This window comes from Orbicella faveolata, unplaced genomic scaffold, assembly GCF_042242905.1.
Source record: "Orbicella faveolata isolate gen_17 unplaced genomic scaffold, um_ofav_v1 contig_25, whole genome shotgun sequence".
In the NCBI taxonomy this organism is placed as follows: domain Eukaryota; kingdom Metazoa; phylum Cnidaria; class Anthozoa; order Scleractinia; family Merulinidae; genus Orbicella; species Orbicella faveolata.
This window is the reverse complement of record NW_028301553.1, coordinates 29,297,360-29,321,615: the sequence shown is the minus strand read 5'-3', so window position 1 is coordinate 29,321,615 and position 24,256 is coordinate 29,297,360. Positions and strand designations below refer to the sequence as shown.

Genomic DNA, 24,256 nt, shown 5'->3' with positions numbered 1-24,256 from the left:
TCTTGTGAGTCGAGACGACCGATGTCGTGAACTTTAACCGGGTAATTCAATCAAGAAATTCATTTGTATTGTTGCGACTTCCCCACTTGGCAAACTTCCTTAGCGAATTCCTTTAGACAGAACGGTAGTCTCGTGAACGTATGCGGAAACGAAGTGTTATAAATTGAACAATATTTTCCTACGCCTGCATTGAAAATTGTAAGATCTTAAAATTAAACTAGCCCTAAAAAGTACTCTTTGCCGCCGATCTCCTGGCGCACCGCGGACGGTGACCAAGTCGGTGAGGCGGGGGGGGGGGGGGGGGGTCCATATACAAGAGAAAGGGTGAACACCTAAAGGGAACCAGAATCGCGTTCTGTAATGTGTTTAGAATCAGTGAATTATCGTGCCAGCTCTGAGAGGTACTAAATTCTAAAGCATGTAATCATTATAGACTGAATTTTTTACGAAGATAAGGACGATTTGTTCCATTGCATAACAGAGTGCCCCACCCTCCCCTCCTGTAACTCTGGCAACAACATCATCCATTTTCGTTTTTGATGTTTACGTCTTGGAAGTCCGTTATTGTTGAGGACGTTACATTTCTGAATCCAGTTCAATTTTCAATGCTGCGTTTTCTCAGTTGTCGAGTGAATTAGTTAAAGCAAATCCCTCACGTGCCGCCTTTAATTTCCTCCCTTTCTTTCCTACTCTGTTCACGTTTCTGATTCCGCAGCCACTCGCCGTGAGCCGTGTTGAATGCTTCGGAAAGCGCCAAGCACACGGCGTTAGCTCTCTCCTCGGTCTTGAATACAAAAGCGTGGCACTGCAGTTCACCTTCGCATTCGGCGATGAAGGAAAATATCAACTTGTTCCGTACGTCGGTCGAACAATAAGCAATATCGAACAGCTTGTAACAAAGCTCTCCTTTACTCCCTTTCTCCTTAACAGTCAGTCCTCGGGAGATGTTCGACGAAATTAGAAGCGAAACTCTGCGCCGTTTACCTTTGCTTTGCATGGCACAGTGCAGCTTGTCAATACATCTGGCGCTGACAGTTTGGCCTTGCTCTGGTGGAAACATGGCCTCCACTTTGCTCATTCCCAGATAGCGCGCCGTAAATGTGGGTTCTTCATCGTTAAGTTTGTAATAACCTTTACCTTTCTCCGATGAGAACTTCCTTACGGGAGCTTTAGAATTGGCCATTAAAAGCAAACGAAGCAATTGTTACATTTACCGTATGCTAAATCACCCAGCACGAGACATCGGCAAGTGGCCCTAACATAAAAGACAATAGTTAATTTTAAACGTATCAGTTTACGTGTTTTACACGAGCTGGACATGACTTCTAGGTGTGACATAGAACAGGTGAACTTTGGTCACTACGGCAACAATTTAATGAGCCTGAAATTGTGGGAAAATGAAAACAAAACAATTGTAGTTGTATCAATTGTTGAGTCAGCTTCCTTGGAACACCCGTTTCGCCGGCGCTACATGCACAGGTTTTCAAGACTAGCCAGACAATTTAACGCATCAATTTACTGTAATAGCGCATGACATAACATTGTTGAACTTTGGTTGCCAAAACAACAACTTATTGAACTTAAAATTGGAGTAAACTAATAGGTTTGAATTAATCTGAGAATATAGAAAACAAATCGAAAGCGAAGCACTCAAAACTCGAAAATGAAACATCCAAAACTCTGAAAGGTTATCGAAAGGTTATCTATCGATCTATCTATCTAAATGAAGAATGCGAGACCATTCGCACTGATCTGAACTGAATGAACTCGAAAACAAAACGCCTAAAACTCGAAAACAGAACAACGAAACACGAAAGCGAAACACCCAAAACTCGAAAACAAAGTGTTGAACACTCGAAAACAAAGTGTTGAAAACTCGAGAGCAAAGTGTTAAAAACTCGAAAACAATACTCTCAAAAATCGAGAAAGCCGGATCATCCCCGGTGCATGTGGTGAGATGTGCGAAGATTTCCGCTTTGAAACTTTTGTCAGCCATTTTTGTTCTTCTTACATATTTTGTTTCTAAATTTTACAGATTTAAATATAGAAAACTAAAACAAGGATTTTACTTATCTAGGAATGAGCTTTTCAAAGCTTTTTTCCAACGAATGGTAAAATAATTTTGTGAACAAAGTGGATGCACGTGCCGGGTTCGATTCCGTGCTATCGAACACCGCGACAATCGATGTGCAGTCACACTATTTCCCAGCTTTGTTCGTTTCCTCCATGGCATTGTTTTCGAGGTTTTCGGTAAGGACGCTTACTGTTAGGTGCTTCATTTTTTTTTTTGGCTGAGTACAAACGCTTTTTTCACCTCAAAATAAATAAGTGAATAATTTTAAAGGGAGGTGGGTTTGTATAAAAGACCCCGCGTGCGTGGAGGCTCTGGGAACGAACATTTTGTCCCAGTTCTCTTTCAGCGCCGACTTCCTCCTTTCAGACTTTAGCCAGGTTAGCCATGGTCTTTGCATTCGGACTTAGAAGTTTCTTTGTTTTCCTTCTCGATTAACAAGGAAGAAGGTCTACAGCGGAAGAGATAAAACTCGTTTCGTTGCGTGACATTGAGGACATCTGGCAACACGTCGTTTTGGACATCTTCAGTATTGTAAAATGCAAATTTTGGCCTCATTTGTTGCGGCATCGTATTGTTGGACAGATTTGCACTTTTTAAAATATCACCTGCCCTCAGTAGTTCAGATACAACATCGACACCGCAGAAATAGCACGGAATATCTTCGCTGTTTCAGTGCCACTCAAAGGTCCGAGAAGTTCAGCTGACACTGCGGTGTTCGTTTTCACGAAGACGAGTCCCTTTGTTATTGGTCGAAAATATAAACGGCATTTTAGTATTTAGTGAGACGAAAACGTGAATTTGTCTGTTAATACGGGAAGTCTCCCGAGGCAAGTGTTAAAGAAAAGAGATTTGAAAGTCGTTAGTGCTCAAGGAAGTGAAAATAGCTCAAAGGAAGATGGCGACCGAAAGTGCGGTTTTGACTTATCAAGTTCTGCTTATTTGTACACTTTACATCCTTACGTTTGGTAGCCACGTTAGGAAACTAACCTCAGATGACTTGAGAAATATAGAACAATCCACGCAGAACAATTTTATTGCTGTGTTTTTTGATAAACCCGGTGAGTTGAAGCTAATATTATTGCTGTGTGCAATTTGAAATGTTCTCTGGGGATCATTATTTGTGTTAAAAATTCAAGAGAAGTCGTGTACTTAGTTATTCTTTGTTTATTTTAATAAGTTTACTTTATATCTGTATATTTTAGAAGTTAGAAAGTCTTATCCGAAGTTTTCAAGGGAATTTGTTAAATCGTCTGACGTTTTGGAGCCATTTGGAATCGAATTAGCCCAGGTTGGTAATCGAAAAATTGCTATTTTACAACTTTTTGCGCGTTATCTAAATTTTTTTATTACTGTTTAATTATTCAAGTAATACAGTTAAAGCGGCTCTTTAAATCTGCTTAGTTATCCATTCATGTTTTACGATATTGTTACAAAACGTTTTTAAACATTTTTCGCAGGTGGATTGCTCCGAAAAGCCGGTTAACCACTGTTCCTCAAAAGATCAAAAAATATTTGTTTACAGGTAGGCAAATTTTACGAATCAGCGAAGCCATTAAAAATCCCTTTGACTCAAAGTGAATTTTATTTTATTGTTTATTTTGCAAGGAGAGGAGATCCAGACGTGTTAGAAGAACTTGATCTAAGGTACATGTTCAACGAAGATTCAATCGTGGCAAATCTTCTTCAGTAAGTTCATTTGTAAACGATATTTTTTAAAGTTAAATATATTTTATTTGTGGGAACGTAGCACATGGGTCGGTGTTAAATTCAGGATAATTTTTTTATCGACCGTAAATTACCCGTGGTTTGCATTTTAAAAAGATCCTAAAAGCTGTAGACAGGATATTGGTTGTGAGAATAATATGTGGTCGGGTGTTACATTTTACTATTTGTGTAATTGCTATATAAATCTGCCTGAATTTTAATAACAGAATAGTCCAGTTACCGTTTTTAATTTCTGAATTCACATAATACAGCTTGGCAGATGTTTCACATTGTATTTACCCATGCGGCAAATACAAATGAAAAAAGATCTCTCGCAATTACAAACCACGGCTATATAATTTGCCAGAAAAAATATTAACATTTAAGGCTAAATATAGTGTGCTAATTAAGCAGAGAGCAAAAACATTTTGGTTTTTTGATACCAGTCATATTTTTTTAAACTGTACTGTATTATTAATTTGCCAGAAAAAATATTAACATTTAAGGCTAAATATAGTGTGCTAATTAAGTAGAGAGCAAAAACATTTTGGTTTTCTGAATATATGAACAAAAAATAATTCAAGAATTTGATTTTTTTCATTTATGTATCAGCTTATTCAAAATTCCACCCACCCTCCCCCTACTCCCTAAGGCATTTGACATTTTGAATTTTTGGTTGATCAGAATCCCATACCCTGGGGGCCAGACTGGTGTTCAAATGTGTAGCCCACCTCAGGGTCATACTGTCTAGTTGTTCACATGCCCATGCCCCACGACATACATAGCAACAATGGAGAATATTATGGGGACTTGGTAAGAAAATTATTTAACTTTACAATATCCTACAAGATCTTTGAGGATTGTATTGTATGAAGATCTAAAAGATCTTAATCAGATCCACAATTCAAACTGCGGGAGGCTCATGATAACTAGGTTCAAATTCTTGGTTCCAGAAGATATCTGTACCCACCCCAAGGAGGGTTACTGGAAATCCCAAGAGGAGGAGTCTCAAAAGCCAAACTAACCAACGTTTGTTCCAAGACTGGAATTTCCAGTGGGATTCAGAAGGGTGGGGGGGGGGGGGGGAGTTCATACCAAAGAACCGCGCTGTGGGAGGGGTATGGTTATTTTCTGGAACATCACAATGTGACTTACGTCCTTGTATGCAGAATGTCAAGTAGGCTCAGCAACTTGAAAAAGTCGGCACTCTTTTCACCTACTGACTTTTTTTTATCGTAATTGGCTCCAGCAAGCCTAATGTATGTCATTATTGCTTTTTGGTGATTAATTTATTTTCATTAACTATGTCAAAATATGTCATTTCTGATTTCCTCTAATCCAGGACTGCTTTGAGTGGAGATTTTAATTACGTTTCTGACAAAGAGTCCTTTGATGAACTTCTTTCTGAAGGCCAGGGAAGAAAAGATGTTGTCCTCTGTTTTGTCAAAGGGCTTGGAATGAAAGGTTAGAAAAATATAATTGAACCCCAAAATACAGTATATGTACTTGTATGTGCCCATCAGAAATGTAATCAAATTCACCCAGATAGCAAACTTTAAATAATTATTCGAGATCAGCAGAGACCTTTTTCAGTTAAGGTTGTCAGGGGACACCCGTAGAAAATAAACACTTGTCATAATTTATTTTACATTGAAAGTCAACTTCTATCACTGAAAGGAAAGCTTTTTTTTCTTACTTGATATATATCACTTATTAGGCTATTAATTTCAAAATTAAGTGTCAAAGAAATTATATATTTATGGAGAGAAACTGTTCTGCAGAGTATTATTGGCTGGTGGATTGAGGTTCTACTGACAGTAACTAAGATGTATATAGGTACATGACTTGACGTCAGTGTAGGAACAATTGACGTGTTTTCTCCACTCTTTTCAGAGCATCGCCACTTTCTAGAGTTGGTACATTACTCTAAACATGATGCAATTTTTGCATTGACCACAGAGAGTGAATTCACAAAGCAGTATGGGTAAGTATAGTAGGGAACTCGTAGCTAAGAAATAATTTGCCTGGCAGAGAATACTGAACCAACTTCCCTGACGATCTGCTTTCACGCATGGCTGGGGGCAGAGCTGGAGAGGGGGGAAGGGGGTATCCCAGGACGTTCTGAGGATTTGGATACCACTGAGTGTTGATGCTTAGGATGATTGACTTTGCAGGGTAATAAGGCCATCTCCATAAAATGTTTCATTTACCTAATTGCCCAGCCAACCTATTTTTTTTAAATCTTTGAAGTGAAATTTTAAATTCAATTCCTGCTCAGTAATACACTTTGTGTTCATCTTCAAGTGACTCTAACATCTAGTTGAGCTTTCATTTCATGATAGCAATGTCTTAGAACACCTTCCAGCTAGAGAGAAAAACAGCTGTGCAAAATGGTGCAATCATGGGGAAGATATAATCATTTAGCTTTTCTTTCTTGTAATCTTTGTTAATTTGTCAATATTTGTTCTGTCCATTTTTATTAATTATTTATTTTCATCAACCAACTCATTCTTCCAAGAAAGAAGGTGATGGAAAAGGAAACCTTAAATATGGGGACCACTGTAACTTGATTTATTTAAGTTCTGGTTGTGGAAAAATACTAACAATCTTCGTCTTTATAAGTAAACACTCTTTTATATATTTACACAGAACATTTGCATTCTACTGGATTGCCCTTTTCAAGTTGTTGATTCATTTTGTTCTTTACAGTCTCTCTACAGATCGCAATGCAGAACTCTTTCTTTTCCACTGCAAGGAAAAGACAAACAGTAAAGGTCAATGCCGTTTGACTCAGTTCAAAGGAAAACTTGATAAGATTCAACTCATAAGATTCCTACAGAGTCAAACACTTCCAAAATATGTAAGTATCAGCAAATGTAGTGGGAGCAGAGACGAAAAAAAAATATTTGATTGATAATTCACTTAATTGTCTGTCGGACAAACCTAATGATTTACTTGTCTATTAAATCAAACATCTTCTTGACCAAGAAAAGAAGAAAGGGCTTTAGCTGTACCTTTGGAAGTGACCTTATAGTTACAGTGTTGGCAGTGTGATGATACACTGTGAGACAGTAAAGATCTCTGGTTCAAGCCCTGGCTGCAGTCACTGTGTCATGTTCTTTACCTTGGCAAGACACTTTCATGTCACAGTGCCTCTCTCCACCCTAGGAATGTTTGTGAAAAAAAAATGCTACCCAGCTGGTTGGGAAATCTATCAAAACGTTTGCACAATGACTTGCTATGGACTTAGCGTGGCATCCAAAGGGGATAGCAATACTTATATGATTGTCTAGTTGTTTGATCAATGTACTTAATTACAGAAAGTAAAGTTACTGAAAAGAAGTGCCAATACTTCTTAACTCACCTGGCTATATATTCCAACTCATTGGATTAGCTTGAATGGTGCAGCAAGGGCGTAGCTATGGGGGTCCTGGGATGTGCGTGACCCCCCCCCCCCCCCACCCCCACCCCTTTTGTAAGCCGTTTTAAAGCAGGCAACCTACAGCAGGTGTGGAGGTCAACACTGGCAGGTATAGTTTGCAGGGTGCAGGGTGCAGGGTGCAGGGTGCAGGGTGCAGGGTGCAGGGTGCAGGTTGAAATGTAATTATAACTGGAAAACCGCTGGCACTTGAAAGAACGTACAGTTGGTAGAATTACCATGACTGTTACATGACACGTTTACAGTCGCTCAGAAAGGTGGCTTCCACCTAAGTGCCAAACCGGCCGAAGCGATTAGAGGAAAGTATATTTCAATGATGTTAAGCCTGCAATTAATTATTGTTTTTGAAGAAACATCTGAAATATCATCTGAAATATCTGCTGAATTTGGTTTCTTCCCTGTGAGGACCAAAATGAAAGCACACTGAGCTTGCGCTAGTATATTCCGTCGGTTAAAATCTTATATTATTTCATTTCTTTATTTATTTGCTTCATTTGTGATGGCAATCTTCTGTTGTTGAGGGAAGACTCGAGCCAAATCTGGAATCGATGGAGACATCTGTGGAGCAGCCATCCAGATGGCTTTGAAGAGATTTCACCAGTCTCTGCGTGTGGATCGATAAGTACTTATAGCGGATCGATCGTGTTTTTGATGGACATGAGAACATCGCCCAAACCAAGTGTGATCACAAACATGTTGGGAAGCGTATGAAGTCTCTGGTTTCTGTACACGGCGTAACAAGTTAGAAGATTGCCAAAGAAGGCCTAAATATTAATAACAGCGTGTTTTCACTACGTGAAAGAGGCGAACTACTTTATGTAAGAACCCCTGACGAGTATATAGGTTATTAATTATTTTTAGTGCCAGCGGTTTTTCAGTTGTAATTAAATTTCAACCTGCAACCTGCACCCTGCACCCTGCAAAATATACCTGCCGGGTCGACACGACAATCTGATGAGTACCCTCACTTTGACACAGTGTGACGCCCCATTGAAAAATCCTGGCTACGCCCTTGTGCAGTGTATACTGTTGTTTAGACTACACTAAACTCGATTTTTAAATATTAAAATAATTGAATTTACAATATATTTAATTTTATGATGATTATTTTTTTGTGTGCTTTGCAGGTTATTCTCCCTAGCGACAAAAGAACAGTTTATGATTCATTAACATACCCTGTTGATAAAGTGTTTGTGTTCAGTGATAAGATTTCTGAACTTCAATCTGAGGAGTTGGAACAGATGGCTGTGGAATTCCAAGGTTCTATCGGAGTCATCCTGGTGGATGTGTAAGTTTTCTCCTTGAAATAAAACTTGCTTTCTTCTTATCTACTGCATGTTAATTGCATCATACCTTTTAGAGCAGTTTTCAACTGATTGTTGTAGAACTAAAACCACACCAGTTATGTACCAATTAGACTACTCAGCCAATCTCAAACCAACTAGTAAAACTGAAACCAAAGTGATTGCCTGATTACTTTTGACAGTCACAATTGAAAACCGCTCTTTTGATATTTAGAGAAGGAAGAAATCTTATGTCAGTTCCCCATTCCTGCTACCTTATGCACCAAGAATTGTCTTTCAAGTTGTGGTTTTTTGTCTCATTTTGTGCTGGTCAAATTCCTCACCTCAGAAAGCCCTAAACTGCTCAGTTACGTGCAAACTCTAGACTAAAAAGATGCAAAGTGCCCTTGGACAAAACAAACACTCTTGAAAACAAAGCAAACAAGATTAGGATGTTTTCCTTTTAAGGTTTAGTGTGTAATTAGTGTGATAAACATGACAAATCTTTGAAATGAAATATTATTATCTAATGCCTTCTTGCTAGGAATGAACACAAACATATGCTTTCATCATTTGGTTTGGCAGAGGACGGTAATTTCCCAACTGCAGCTTTTGTACCAGCCAAGATTGACAATGACAGCAAGGTAACAGATACTAAAAGTTATTATTAATATTGTGCACTTAGTAGACATATTATGTGCTTAAATGCATTTAACTAAAAATTTAAAAAAAGTCTTATTGAACTTTGTTCCAGAAAGTCTCAAGGCATACTAAACCCACAGAAGGGTTTTTTTTTTTTGCATCCCCCACCCATCCCTATAGAACTTCCAGCAATGCTTCATATTTTCTTTGGAAAATGTTGTCTTCTGAAATCCCTTCTCCCTTCCCCTTCTCTCAGGCAGAGTGGACATGCCCAGATCAGTGTCGAACCCGTGGGAGGGGTCCACATTCTCACTCTCCCCCCACCCCCACATTTGTAAGCAAGAAGAAATGCAATTGCTAATCTGTTAGTGACATCCTTGCCACCCACCCTCTCCCCATGCTCCCCCCCCCCCCCCCCATAAATTTGTACTAACTAAAATGGCCCTCATTACACAACTGGTACAAGTAATTTTCTGATGCTTTGCAGATGAAGTTAAACATAAGCATTACATTGTATGTTAAAGCTACTTTGATTTACAATAACATACAGTCCAACCAATTACTTTGATTGTAGGTTCATTATTTTTTTTACCTTTATAATACTTTCATTTAGTTGCCATTTCTTGTAAGTTAACCTCCTGACTAATGCTGACTGTTTTTTTCTACTATTTAGACTTACATGGAACTGTATCCAGAGAATGTTGTGGTATTCACAATAAACAATCTCAAAAGTTTTATCAAGCCATTGGTGGAGAATCCTTCTAAAGAATACTCTAGACTAGGTTTGCTTCTTCGCTTGTTTTTAATTTCAAGAGTTGTACTTAAACCGATACATGTAAAGAAAATTCCTACTTGTAATTTAATAGTGTCAATTTTTTTGGACATTTGAACATAATTAGCTTTGATCTTTTTTATTCTATTTCAGATCTCTGTTTTCTCTGAAGTTTTCATTTTTGTTGAGAAGACATACCAAACACTTAATAGACAATGTTTAATATCATTTTGAAACACTGCAAATTTCACCAAAAATAGTCACTGCCTTTGTGTGGAAATGTGATGAAACATATCTCTTTTGTTTGATATTTAATAATAATTATTATTTTCAATCATGTTTGGTTTCGCATACTGTTAGTAAACCTGTATCCCTGAATTGGAAATATTGAAGGAGACATGTGGATTTTGCTATCCCAATGCTGAGAGATCTCAACCTTTCCTTTTGACAAATAAGAAACTACACTGTAAGAGACTTTGCTCTAACAAAGAGCTAAGCCTTGAAACATCAGCTTCACTAACTCGCTACTGTGATAATATAAATCTATGTTAAGCTACTATAGTCAAGGTTGCATGTCTGCAAATTTAATTTTGTAAATATAACTTTGTGGTTTCTGTTGCTTGTTCTCCATAGCTGAGGCCTCATCTCTACAGAAACTTTCATATGTAGAATACAGTGATGCCATGAATAACATGGATACAAATTATCTGCTGGCTTTGGACTTTCTTTTGGTAGTTTTTTGCCAGGAAGGTGTGTACTCTAATGTGTAATGATGCAATTTTAAATAAGGGTGCCTTCCTTTGGGATTGGCTGGATCTAGATCAATCTCATTCCCAGAGCCTGTGATCTTTTTGCTTGGACACTGCTGACTGAAAAAGAGCAGGCTTTGGGGGCAAGGTTGGATCTGGATCAAGGTTCCAAAATGATGCAGATCATGGTGCATCAAAGGTATCAATGAACCAACTATGGGAAAAGATTCATCAGTTCCTTTGATCCTTCGATGTTCCTTAATCCATCTTTTATCACTGATCCTGCTCCAATTATCCCAAAGGAATGCACCCAAAATCATTTCAATGATGTTTTTTTTTTTTTACAGACACTGAACCTTGCATGAAATTTTCCGAGACTTTAAGACGCATAGTGCGATCTTTCGATAGAGCTGGACAATCTAGCATCACCATGGCATATGTGAAGACATCGCTACATAAAAAGAGATTTGTAAGAATTGACTTTCACTTTTGTTGTATAATTGTTATATTAATTCTAGACTGATCGAAGTGTAAAGAATGATGTGGTTTTGTTTCTTAGGGTTTTCGTATCACTTGATTTGTTCTAGTCCAGCAAAAAAGACATTGCTAGCAATTGCTGTACCTAACGACAGAAATGCTCGTATTGATTGGACGAGAACACCGAATCAAAATGTTCAAATGTTGTTGTTTATAATGGTTAATTTACTTAGCTACACCTAGTTAGTTTACAGGTATGCCACTTAAACTGAAAGAAACAAAGATATCAACTGAACATAATAGGATTAAAAATCCCAACTGGCGGGAGGCAGACCAGTTGGCTATTTACAAGCATGACCGAGGAGTTGAACTAGAGTCTACCGAGAAACAACTCTAGCTAAGTGGTCAGAGCAGGACTTAAACCCACAACCTCCGGATTTCAAGTCAGGCGCCGTAAACATTCAGCCACGATGCCTCCTCCAAACGTCCATTTCTGAATGCATTTAAAGAGTTTTAATTATTTTTTTTGTTTTGTTTTGTTTTTTGTTTTTGTTTTTTTCAGGAAGGGGAAACTTTTCCAGTCATTCATCTCCATTTAACTAAGTCCAGGGACAATTTCCTTCAGTTCACTGGCAAACTGGACTATGAAGTGTTGATGGATTTTATAACAAGTCATACAAAGTAATGTCAACTATTAAAATCATCACTTTAATTGAATCCTTATCCCATCATAGTCCAAAACCGCGTAAGTTTAAATTTTGACAAGTGTTCGTGAAAGGACAGTTAGGAGACGACACCATATAGCCAAAGTATCATTAGATTAAATTTGGTTACACACTAGGGTTTTGTCAACAAACAGGGTTACTATCTAGAACCACCTTGTACAGCATAATAAACAGTACCACATGAAAGTACTGCTCAATAGCTTTCATTTTAACGGTCACATTAGGGTTTCACTCGCAGACTCATCAATTTGCGCAAAATAATAAAGGATATCAGACGAAAGTGCAGCTCAGTCAATAGTCAAATCATATGAGAGGTGGCACTTCTTTTTGCGACTGGTAATTTTCCGTTGTTTTGTATCCTCGGAGACCTAGAAATGGTTAGCCAGGGGGAGACGAAAAAGACCGTAGCAGCAAAATCAGCGTAAAAAAAAGGTTTTTTTTTCCTCCGAATGTGCTGGTCGGTTTATTTCGTATCGCTCCGACTATGAATCGTGTAGGTTCGGAAATTAAATATGTGGCAATATTTACTCATCTCAATCATGTGCTGATACAAAGTGCTGTTTTGATTTGTGCAATTCAAGGTTCAGGAAACCCGTGTCTCTTCCTCCAAGTCTATCCGATGCCACACCCATTTCATTCCCACGTACCAGCGATTCAAAGGAGGACAGCCAAGAACTGTATGAAGAACTGGACGAGGAAAGAGAGGCTGCTGAAGCTGACGAGGAGTCTGACTATGATTCAGAGCCGCTGCCAGGTATAATGTGACAATATTGACAAGTAATGGTGAATCGGAGGTAGCGTGGCCGAGTGGTTAGGGCGTCGGACTTGAAATCCAGAGGACGTGGGTTCAAGTCCCGTTGGGACCACTTGCTGAAGTTGTTTCTCAGCAGACCCGAGTTGAACTCCTTGGCCACGGTTGAAAATAGTCGAACTGGTTGTTAGGGGGTCGAAGAAAATGCTTGGGAAAGTGGGTCCTGTTCAGGAACATGACAGAACCCTTGCTATGAAACATTCCTTGACAATCCTGGCAGTAAGATCAAGTATGTTTGTGCACGTTCCTGGGCAACGTAAAGACTCAAATATAAATACGAAATACGGTGGTTCTCATTCTCCGAAGTGCACATAATTTGGTCGTCTTCACGTTGTTGTTTTGAAGACGACGGCTTTTACATTACATGTCACAAGTGGACTCGCAAGCAACACGTGTACGCATTGCGGACCTAACGCCAAGATGAATAACGCTCTTTCAGCGATATTGCTTGGCTTACTAAACCTGTTTTTTAGCGACGTTTTCTTTGCCGTTGCTGACTTGGTTTGCATTAATAACAATTAATTACAATTAATTTATATTATAATGTATAAAAGTTGACGCACAACCAATTTACTGAGTATTTATTTGCAGATGTGGAGACAGAGGATGATGAAGTCTCAGCATCAGTTCTGAAAGTCAAGCCCGTCATTGTCCCAGAGAACCTGGTACCCGCGCTGACTGATAAAACCTTTGATGTAATCAAAAATGAGAATGATTTATTGGTGGTCGACTTTTTCCAGCCATGTAAGTTGTAGCAAACGATTTTGCATAATTGTTCTTTCCTTAGTCAAGAGCAATTTGGTTTTAGTTGCTAAGTAAAGTTCATTTCAGTCTATAAATGTATTTTGTTGCCTTAATAACGCTTAAAAGTTCCTTTTATACCCAAAGTGAGGTAATTGACTCTTCACAGAGTCAATTTTTTTTTTCTATCTTTGAGGGTTTAAAAACAGAAACCTTTGGAGCGTTTAATTTTCATCTTTCCAACTTTGATGGTTAAGCCTCGTACACAAAATTTGTTAATTCAGTTGCGTAATAATAATGGCTCATGTATTTACATAACCTCATACGAACTCTCAGGAAAGTTTGTTTATGTAGATGCGAGTATTTTCATTTATGTGTGCTTTAGTAGGAATCATCACAAACATTCGCTAGTGTACGCATTATGCTGTGTAAACAATCTTCCAACAAAATACAGCGGCGCGTCACAAGCGTGTAGTTTAGATTAAGCAGAAAATTAACGACGTTATATAAACCTTTTTTTAAAGTTTAAGTTCAAATTGTGTTTTCTGTTGTGGGCGTTTCTTTAGTTTCTCGTGAAACCTTCACCTGTTACTGTTTTCTTTGGCGCCACGTTTGACCATTAAACAAATATAATTTGTTTTACAGGGGATTCACGATGTAAAGCTTTCTTGCAGCCGTATGTTGACGCGGCTAACCATCTAAGTAAGTATTTATAATGTACAGCGGAACCCCGTTAATCCGGTGACCAACGGGCCACGAAAATCTGGCCTTATTGAAAAGGTTCTTTAAATAAGAAAAAGACTGTGTCAGCTAATGTTCGGGTGGCTGTTTGAGCGGGGTGGCTGTAAGGCGGGGTTCCACTGTACCGCAAACCGATCCAAAATAAAGATTGTGTAAGTGATCTTTGCGTAAGCGTAGACCATGAGTTTAACTGTGAAATGTAGATTTAGCCCCTATGGGTCTCCAGCTGTAGCATTTTCCATCGAAACTGTATGTCAGAGACATTTGACGTTGATTTAATCCAGTAGAACGTGCAGTTTTGTTTCATATCGTGGCTTTGTATCAGTTTTTTTACACCGTAGCTCTGAGTCAAACCTGAACTTGTCTATATCATGCTTAAAGCTGTCTTTTTTTAGAAAAACATCTCGTTAATGTGGTCATTTAATCGGTAAAGTAATCAGATATATATTTTTTTTTGTACAGGTAACCTGGATGTTGGGGATTTTGCTATCAAGTTGGCGCGCGTTAATTGTTTTGACTGGACCGATGTTTGCCAAAAGAATAACATTACAGTCTATCCAACCATCAAAATGTTCCGGTGAGTTTTACAGAAACCTCTTTTCATAGCCGGGAATTTGGGGTAAGGTCTTGTACATGTGACGAATAATGTTTCGAAAGTTCTCAAAATTGTTCGAGCTTATAGGCGAATGCAGTTTGAAAATATAAAGAAATAAAAACTGTCTTCTAAAAGCGACGTTTCGAATAGGTACAATTCTTCTTCAGACTACCAGTTGCAAGTTGGCGGACTGTTGTTTTTGGGCAAAGTATTTTCAATTCGAAAACTTTCGAACATTGCAGTTCACTAATTGTACGAAGTGTTTTTTTTTGCGATACATTGAATCAAATTAAGAAAGAAGAACATCGAAACCTCGTTTGTTTCTCTGAAACGATGTTTTGACTCTCTGTGGGTTAAAATAAAACCATTTATCTTCTGTTGACTCTTAATTATAATTATCTCTTTCAAGTTTGCCGTGTATGGCCAGCGCTTATGTGCTTTGCCACGGGGACGTAACCGGAACTGCGCAGTACAGTAATGTACCGCTCTCGACCAATCAGGATTACTTAATTTAATCACGTGTACTGTAATTGGCTATAGCAAGTGTCCTTCGCTTTACACGACCGTTGTTTAGCTCGCTTCCCTACAGACGAAGCCTGACCACGACTCTAGAAATCGCGTTTTGCTCAACGACTGCCGTGTGTAGCGAAGCTGGTCCGTGATAATAAACCAACATCTGCATCGTCACGAAATCCCTCACGAGAGGCAATGCGTGACGGCCTATTTCAAAACTGCGACAGAGGTGAATTTGAATATTAATTTAAACTGCTATTTTTTTCTTCATTGTTTTTTCCTTCAGCAAGGGCTCCGATGAAATCATTTACAACGGGCCGTTAGATAGTGACCATCTCTCCAAAGCAGTTTTACTGTAAGTATATCATTAGTTGGGTAACAGAAACATGGTTTTGGTGGGAAGCTCCAACGCTATATAGTCCTACTGAGCCTGCAGTCCTCAGCGGAGATGTCGCTTAGTAACATCTCGTGTACCTCGCTGACGTCGTAGACTGTTCACAGTTCCCTATTTTTCCGTGAGATCGTAGATGTCGATCGTTGAGCTCGACGGACCGCCATCTTGGTCTCTTGATGCGAGCGAAACTGGAGAGAGTACAAAATGCCCGTGGGTAGGGCTGGTGAAGGGCACGGCTGGCGGAAAAAATAGGGAGACTGTAACAGCTTCACTCTGTCTCGTGTTCAAGGGGCGCGACCGCCAGTTTGGCGCCTCCGTTGATCAAATCAATTAACAATGTCCTCCCCTGAGAAAAAACCTGTCAAATCAGGGATGATGATATGAATACATGTTACTGTGTTGTGAATTTCGAAACATTTTGAAGGTTTACTAAGTTGAGTCAAATGAATGTGGGACGGAAAAAACTCTTCCCTGACTCCAAAAAAAGCGGCACAGCCCGCAGGGAATTCCAGTTATTCAGATGCGTGCCGTCTTTGTGGCATTAATTGTAAAATTTCAGTCGGAAATAAGAACAACCAACGGAGCTTTCAGCCATTTCCTTCGCCAAAACGAAACTTTGACATATTAAACTCTTGCCAAAACAGTTGGAAGAACCACCAAAACATCTTTTCCTTCGAGTAAACGAGAAACGGCCTCCTTTTGCGAACGCTTTAACACCAATCCTCCAAGACAAGAAGCAGACAGACGTACGATCAAAGTCAAAACATTCTTCAGAAAATTCACTTGAAAGCGATGCCATTTTGGCCTGAGCTGCGAAGTGATGAATGTCATTTTCTGTCACTCAAGTTGTCAACGCTCTGATGAACTCTATTGTCCCTTCGACCAATCAGGTGTTGCCGTTGCTGGAGCAACTAACGCAGCGAACACCAGACAGAGGGAAGCTGTTACAGTCTCCCTATTTTTTCCGCCCCGTCACCCCCACGCTATTAACCCCACCGCCACTACCCACGGGCATTTTGTACTCTCCCCAGTTTCGCTCGCATCAAGAGACCAAGATGGCGGCCCATCGAACTCACCGATCGACATCTACGATCTCACGGAAAAATAGGGGACTGTGAACAGTCTACTGACGTCGCAACTTGCATAGTATGAATAATGGAATTTTGATCAGTTTGCAATGCAGGCATGGTTTGAGCCAGTGAGAATTGCCGCCGCCATCTTGGACTTGTGAAACAGAATAGGCTAAGGAGTGATGCGAGTCCAAGATGGCGGTCATGGAGACGAAAGAAACTATCTTGCGCTCGCCAGCCAAAAAGGCGTGCACTCTAGGCTATTTTGATTCGAGAGTCCTGTCGAGACTCGTGCATTTCAACGAGTTTGTTGAACAAGACGACAGGACTTGCCCAAGTCGTTTTCATTTCATGACAGATTTGTAATTCGTCATATAAAATATCAAATTTTGTTTTTTTAGACTTCAGCCTTCTGTGCCTTTGGCGCTTAACAGCAAAGGCGAAGTGGACATGTTTTTTGATGGTGAACTTCCCAAGCTAGCCAAGACAGCAACTGACATCGCAGTAGTAGGGATGTTCTTGAATAAAAACAACAAAGGTAAATGTTTGTTAAACATTGAGTTTAAGGGCAAAGATAGAGCTTTAAAATTATCGAACACTGTTCAGAGCATTCCACTGCCATTCTCTATTTTCCAGTTGCCCAAAATTTACTCTGTTTGCCCCCAAAATTTTGCGTAAACTATTGTTGTGAAATGCTTTTGGGATTATGCAGACCTGCCAAGAGCATTTCACAACAATAGTTTATGCAAAATTTGAGGGGTAAACAGAGTGAATTATGGGTAATTGGAAAATAGAGAATGCGATAAAAGTGAAATCTTCCCAAGTTATTTTTTTCAGTTGTATATGTCAGGTATATATCGACTTTAGTCCAAAGATGTCCCAAAATGTTACCACTCAAGTGAAAACTGTTGATGAGAGCATTCTAGATATTTTATTTCATGCGATACAAAGTGACTTTAGCTTTAGTTTCGTAATTAAACCTTAATATGGGTTCGTTTAAGATGGCTCTAATATTTCAGCTTTTCTAAGTGACATAAACACTTGTCTTATTTTACAGAATTCAAGGCCTTTGAATCCGCCGCGCAGTCTTTACAAAGCAGGTTTCTCTTGGGTTTTGTAACTGGTGATACAGCAAGAACCCTGTAAGTTGATTTTCTTTCCTTATAAAAGTAAAACTTGTGCCCCATACATTCCGTCTTCTAATTGGTTAGACACACTCATTATGTCTGTAGTGATTGGTTGTGTGATCAATGTCGGTTAAAGGTTATTAAGGTAAAGTGACCCCAAGTTGTTTTCATGTTTTACAGATCTTCTGAATATGGCCTCAGTCTTCCCTCGCTTTTGGTGTTCAAGCGAAATGATCCTTATCAGCCAATTAACGTCTTTGATGCCAAGTTCACCATCCAGTCCGTTGTTGATTTTGTTCTTCGATCAAACCTGCCGTCATTTGTAAGTATTTTAAGTCTAACGCAACATTCTTTTCCTGAAGTTCTGGTTTCTTCGTATACCGAACAAAGATGACAAGAAATAATGGAAACAAAAGACTAGAAACAATACTGAACCAAAAATACAGTGATTCGCAAACAATGGCTGAACAGTGTGTTCTCATTTTTTGTGCTGGTTACTACATACTACCTTTCAAGTCTGTGGATGAAACCCTGATGTGTGACCATTAGAATGAAAACTATTGAGCAGTTCTTTCATGTGGTACTGTTTATTATGCTTTACAAAGTGGTTCTAAATTTTAAGTCTGTGGATGAAACCCTAGTGTGTGACCATTCAAATGAGAGCTATTGAGTGGTACTTTCATGTGGTACACTTTGTTGTGCTGTACAAGGTGGTTAGAACTAACTTTTAACTCTGTGGATGAAGTACTTTCATGTGTTACCGTTAAACTTATCGTTGAAGGTGGTTCTAACTTTTGATTCAGTGCAAACAATTGACACTTCTTACTGTTTGTTACCTCTCCAGGGCGAGTTGACACCCTTTAACCTTCCAATGTACTTAGCACACAAGAAGCCTCTTCTAATCGTGTTCCGAGCTGATAGCGAAGAGTCTGTCATTACTCCGGTCATGACGAAACTAGCGCGGGACAAAGCTTTTCCTTCTGTGTTCCTTTGTTCGATGCCCGTGTGAGTAGAACTCGTAGAGATTTTTCAGCTCTTTTCACAAAACAGCATGTTTGTTTTATTTGTTGAAGATTGGCGTTTTCAAGTTTTCCTTTCCATTGTTCTTGCAGTTATTCTAACAACGACGTGAGCGCCGAGATCTTGAAATCTTACACTGGAAACAGTAATTCTCTTCCCGCATTGGTTCTTGTAAACCACGACAAGGTTGGTTCAATATTGATGTCGTTATGCAGTCCTACGTTATTGTTGTTACTTGTGCAAATAGCGCTGATTATTTCTTCCCCGTGGCTCAAACGGTACAATTTTGTTGCATGCGACAAGTTGACGGCGAGTCTAAGACACGGAATGTTTCGACTGTCGTTTAGGAACGGAAAATGTGATGAGTTTGAATCATCTTGAAATAAAAACCCTGCGATAATTGAAACTTCAGATGATGTCTAACAAGAAGATCATGAGCTCGAGATTTCTACCATAGAAATAGAGGACAACTAATCTCATTGTTTTAGTATAAATCTACTAGTTGTTCAGAACTTTATCTAAATCCTCTTCACAGACCCTTCAAAAACGCGAAGAAGCGGCCGTCATTTTGTTGACAACCACACTTTTAGACTACTATGTATTTAAAACAGAGTAGATAGTGATTAGTGTAGCCAATAAAAGAACGTCATTTGTGATAGAACGCTAGTAGATTTATACTAATCAATGATAGATCTAACAAATCTTTACAACATATCGCGAAACGCGTGCGATGCAAAAGTTCCATGCGACAAAGTTCTACCTTTTAAATTTGCTCCGCCATGGAGTACTTTTCGTCGTCTGTTACTAACAACCCACACATACCACGTGCACTTTATTGTAGGGCGCCGTTTATCACTTCAAAGAGGAAGTAACTAAGCCTGCAGTGACAACCTGGGTTGAAGGCATTCTCTCTGGAAAAGAGCAACCCACGGGTTAGTGACTTGTCACCGCTCTTTACAAAGATGTTCTCCCGCCGCGTGATTACAATTAATCTATTAATACTAGAAGTGTCACCCTGGTAGAGCTCATTAGCTCACGAGAAAGCTCTTCACTGCGGGGGAATGCATAGTTCTTACTCCTTCCCCGTTCCCCCGCATTTCTTCTCTTAGTGGATAGTAGCTCTTATGAATTTAACACCCCTCCCAATAAAGCTGTTCATTTTCCTTTTAGAAGTTGTTATTTCTAAAGACACTTGCTCTATATTGAGTTAGATTTATTTTTGACCATACTGAATAATCCTGTAACATGTTTTGACCAATCAGAACAAACTTATTGTTGTCTCGGCCAATCAGAGGTGACACTAAATGCGTCCGGCATGAATTGGGTTCGTAAATTTTCCCGCGCTTTCCAGTCATTGTAAGGTTTTCCCGCGCGTAGGACCCGTTGCAAGGTTTTGCGTGAATTTTGATTGGGTAACTGTACTATTTAAGGAAGTTGTGATTGGCTTAGTGGGAAAGAAATAGTTACCAAAGTAATCAGTGCAGGAACTGGCTTCGGCAAACGTCGGTTATGTTCGTAACTTTTCGTGCGTTTTCCGTCCATAGGACTTTTCGCAGAAGGAGAATGGAAACCCCGTTTGGAGGGTTACGATTTTCTGCGAATGATAGACGAAGAAGAAGAACAAAAAGAAAGAAAGAGGCTGAAAATGCAGAAAATAGAAGCTGCTCTTAAAAGAGGTAACAACGAGGAACCGTCGTGGCCCCCACAGGAAACTGAAAAGCTGGCCGAAGAGAAGAAAACTAACCGCCCAAGACGACCGGAAGTGAAGTTTAACACGCGTGATGAACTCTAAAAAAGCAATGCTACCAAAACAGAAAAAAGATGTTTTAAATTATTTGAAGCTCGAGTTGTAGAGAACTTTATCTTACATTCAAGGAAGCATGTATCGCTCTACGGAAATCTTTGCATAAGTTCCACAGTTTTCGATTGTGAGGCTTAACTTCGAGTGCGAGTGTCAGCGGTCACACGCAAAACTTCGCTGCCTCGTGCAGTTTTCATATCCATGCATTTTTCCAAATTCTTTGAAGCGCAACGCTCAAGACAGTTGTACGAAAGTGTTGCAAAACTACACGCCAACAAACTAAACTTTCAGAGTTGACGTATTTATTTAATTCTCTTGTTGTATCAAGCGCACAGAGCTTAGGTTTAAGAAAATGTCTTAATTTTTGGCTTAGAAGTGGAAAAATTAATAAAATTTGAGTTAAACATTTACATTAAGCAGAAGATACGCATGCGCCGCGCGTGTGTAACCGCTGTGAGGACTCCATATCGCTTACGAACCGCTCACGAAAACTGAGGGCTCAGAATTTCGGCTTGAGGCGGGGGTACACATGAATTTAAGTGAAATTTTAGGAAGTTTAAAGAGGGATTAAAAGGATGAAAAGAGGTTTGGAACACCACCAGACAGCTGATTGCCCCCAAAAGGGCACCCCGGGTTGGTGGGAACTGTTTGGTGTACGTCTACCAATTTCTAACTTCAAATTCTAATTTTAAAACAACATCAAATCTTCAAAATTTCCTATTTCCATACATTTTACTAATCCTTTGAGAAAAACTATTTATCCCCAAATATACCCAAAAATCAACCAAAAAATCTACAAAACAGCCCAAAACGTAACTGTGTGAAATGTGCAGAGAGATTTTTCACTGCTTGAAACGTGGACGAGATATTTGCATTCAAACCATAATACCCAGCAAAAATATGGCCTTCATGTTAACCCCCGCCTTAAGAGTGATGGTTGTTTCTTTGAATGTGTTAAATTTGTATGCATCTCTAATTTATAATACGATAGTATAGGATTTTTCTTTGCCTCAACTCGAGTAACTGATGTATGTAATCTTGTCTGTAGCAAATAAAGTTTTTTTTTCCTTTCAGAGGTAACTCAGTACATCTGCATGGTTAGGTCTGATTCAGTAGTCTGCCATTATTCTGGTGATAACCAGAGACAGGTTTGCCATATACATGTATAAACGAATATGCGTAACAAGTTTCTTCTGCCCATCCACCATACGCCACCACCCCACCACCCCACCCCACCCCACTTCTCACGCATATCCCGTATTGACATTATGTTGATCCGACCTGTGGTTTTAGCTCACGTTTGCTGTCGGTTTTATCCGAGTTGTTTATCTCCGGATTCTGGTTCGTTATCGCGGCTTTCTTTCTTCCTGGGTACAGGTCGTTCTATGGGAATAATTTAACCCTCTCCGCTAATAAGCCCTGGACTTGTACACTTCGTAGGGGCTTTTAGATGGGCAGAGGGGCTCATATCCGAGGGGGCATATATCTGGAATTAAAAGACCGTTTCGGAGCGAGCTGTAGCTGATGCCAGCGCATCCCTGTTTCTGAGGCATTTCTAGTTCATCGTGGGGCTCCCAGCCTATTAAAATTGCCGATACCTAATTCTGAAACACCCTGGTGAAAAGAGGCACTGAAAACAAACTGTTTTATCCATGATCAGTACCTCAAGACTTTCGACATCCAACCTTTCAAATGTGGGAGTACATGATCAACAGTGTGATCGTGCTTTCCGTGAATCGTCACGCAACATAATGTTAGCGCCTTGCGTGACGAACTAAGGCACGATGTTTTGATTACAGTCATGTGGCTGTCCCAGTAAAAATTCGCCTGGTAGTAATTACAAATAAATCATATCAGTTGTTAGTCTTACTTCTTATTCACCGTTTTAATCGACAAAAGTAGAGCAAAAGGCAAGACAGAATCCTAGACATACAATTATAACTAAAAAAGAAATCGTGGCAAAAAAAATTATACAGTCGACTCTCGATAAATCGAACCCTCGCTAACTCGAACCTCGCGCTAACTCAAACCGAAATCGATTTCCCCTGGATTTCCGTCATACGTTTACTATAATTTTACCCTCGGTAACTCGAGCGCTCGCTGACTCAAACCTCCCGCTAACTCGAAGCAATTTTCGTTTCCCTTCAGGTCATTTTCTACATAATTTTACCCTCGATAACTCGAACCATGTCTCTCAATACATGAGCAGTCAAAACAAACAGTGTACTGAAGTCCAAAACATTGAATTTATTTTGAAGCAGCCGTGTGAAAAACCTGTACAGTTCACAGTTCCTGGACTTCTCTCTGCCCCTTTCCTTTGCTATATTTTTCACATTTATACGTCACATTTCGATTTATACAGTAATTTAGAGATGTGTTGTTTTATTTTCACTTGACTTCTCTATTCTGTAATTTAATTTTGATTAAAAATGTACACTGCATGAATAGGAAAATATTTATGAACACCGTTTTTTCCTTATTTCCGGTCATTGGTTCTCAACTCGCGATGACTCGAACTCCCGATAACTTGAACCTTTTTCAATTTCCCTTGAAGGTTCGAGTTATCGGGAGTCGACTGTACCACTTTTTTGTAGTTGTTATAATTGTTAAAATGCTATGTTTGTGGATGTTATTTTCCCATTGTCTCTTAATCGGAGCGATGACATAACAACAGAAGCCCTACGTCTAAAATAGAATTATAAAATTAAGTTTTACATTCGACGATGTTAATTGAAATTGACTCAATTTGGCGGTCCAAACTGCCTATATTAATTGTGCTGTTTACGTTTTGAGGCTTGTTTGCTGTTGTATACATGTTTTAAAATTGTCTTTCAAGTGCGTTGTTATGGTTCACTAAGTAATAATCCGCGTTAATTTTCCAAAGAAGTCGATCGACTGCCGATGCCTTTCAGTGCAACGCGAACGATAGGTTTTGCCCGTAGGTTCCCGAAAATCCGCGGGTGAGAAAAAATTAGGTCCGCAATATTTTGGCCTCGACAGCAACTCGTTATAAACTCTTATGCTTTTCGTAATGTTATAAATCGCTGTTTGGCAATGAAAATGGTTAGTCATGTTCAGTTCAGTGATATCAAAACTCTTAGTCCTGTCCTCTGTCAGTTCAATTTTCGAGTCACCACAAATTATAAGCTAAATTCACCTTGTAGGAATGGATCTTACTTTCAACGAGGAGTATATTTCAAAGAAAAAAATTTCAATAGAAAATAAAGATCGTTAAATTTTACACTTAGAAATTGTAAACTTCATACTCACACCGCTGCAATTTGCTTCAGACAGAAAAACAAAAGCAATATCTCTTGATTTGTAATCCATCTTGCAACAGGTCACGCGAAAGACAAAAAACATCTGTTCATCGAGTTCGTGTCAGTCACCCGACAGTGCACACATAGACTGTGGGAAAATAATAATTGTCTTATGATTGAATTTTGAGTCTGACGCCGATCCGAACGATACCTTATGCTGGAATGAAATTTACAGAGAAATAGCAAGCATTTTCTGCGTGTTTGAAGACACCATTACTCTATGTTAATTTTAGAATGCATACTGACAACCACTTTAAG

The 24,256-nt window shown here is 39.2% G+C and overlaps 2 protein-coding genes across 2 annotated transcripts; one reads left to right on the top strand and one right to left on the bottom strand.

Moving 5' to 3' along the window:
• Positions 1 to 392: 392 nt before the first annotated feature.
• LOC110041486 (low density lipoprotein receptor adapter protein 1-like) lies at positions 393 to 1,330 on the bottom strand. Its single transcript, XM_020746770.2, has one exon. The coding sequence runs from the start codon at positions 1,181 to 1,183 to the stop codon at positions 653 to 655; it is 531 nt and encodes a 176-aa protein (XP_020602429.2). The 5' UTR covers positions 1,184 to 1,330; the 3' UTR covers positions 393 to 652.
• Positions 1,331 to 2,419: 1,089 nt separating this feature from the next.
• On the top strand, positions 2,420 to 21,765 carry LOC110041485 (thioredoxin domain-containing protein 16-like). Its single transcript, XM_089294755.1, has 25 exons — positions 2,420 to 3,132; positions 3,277 to 3,362; positions 3,532 to 3,596; positions 3,680 to 3,760; positions 5,121 to 5,242; positions 5,672 to 5,762; positions 6,488 to 6,638; positions 8,345 to 8,505; positions 9,045 to 9,144; positions 9,816 to 9,924; positions 10,548 to 10,664; positions 11,011 to 11,132; positions 11,703 to 11,821; positions 12,447 to 12,619; positions 13,268 to 13,420; positions 14,063 to 14,119; positions 14,621 to 14,735; positions 15,553 to 15,621; positions 17,132 to 17,268; positions 17,788 to 17,872; positions 18,038 to 18,179; positions 18,702 to 18,862; positions 18,970 to 19,063; positions 19,719 to 19,809; positions 20,422 to 21,765. The coding sequence occupies exons 1-25, from the start codon at positions 2,970 to 2,972 to the stop codon at positions 20,667 to 20,669; spliced, it is 3,012 nt and encodes a 1,003-aa protein (XP_089150881.1). The 5' UTR covers positions 2,420 to 2,969; the 3' UTR covers positions 20,670 to 21,765.
• The last annotated feature ends 2,491 nt before the right edge of the window (positions 21,766 to 24,256 follow it).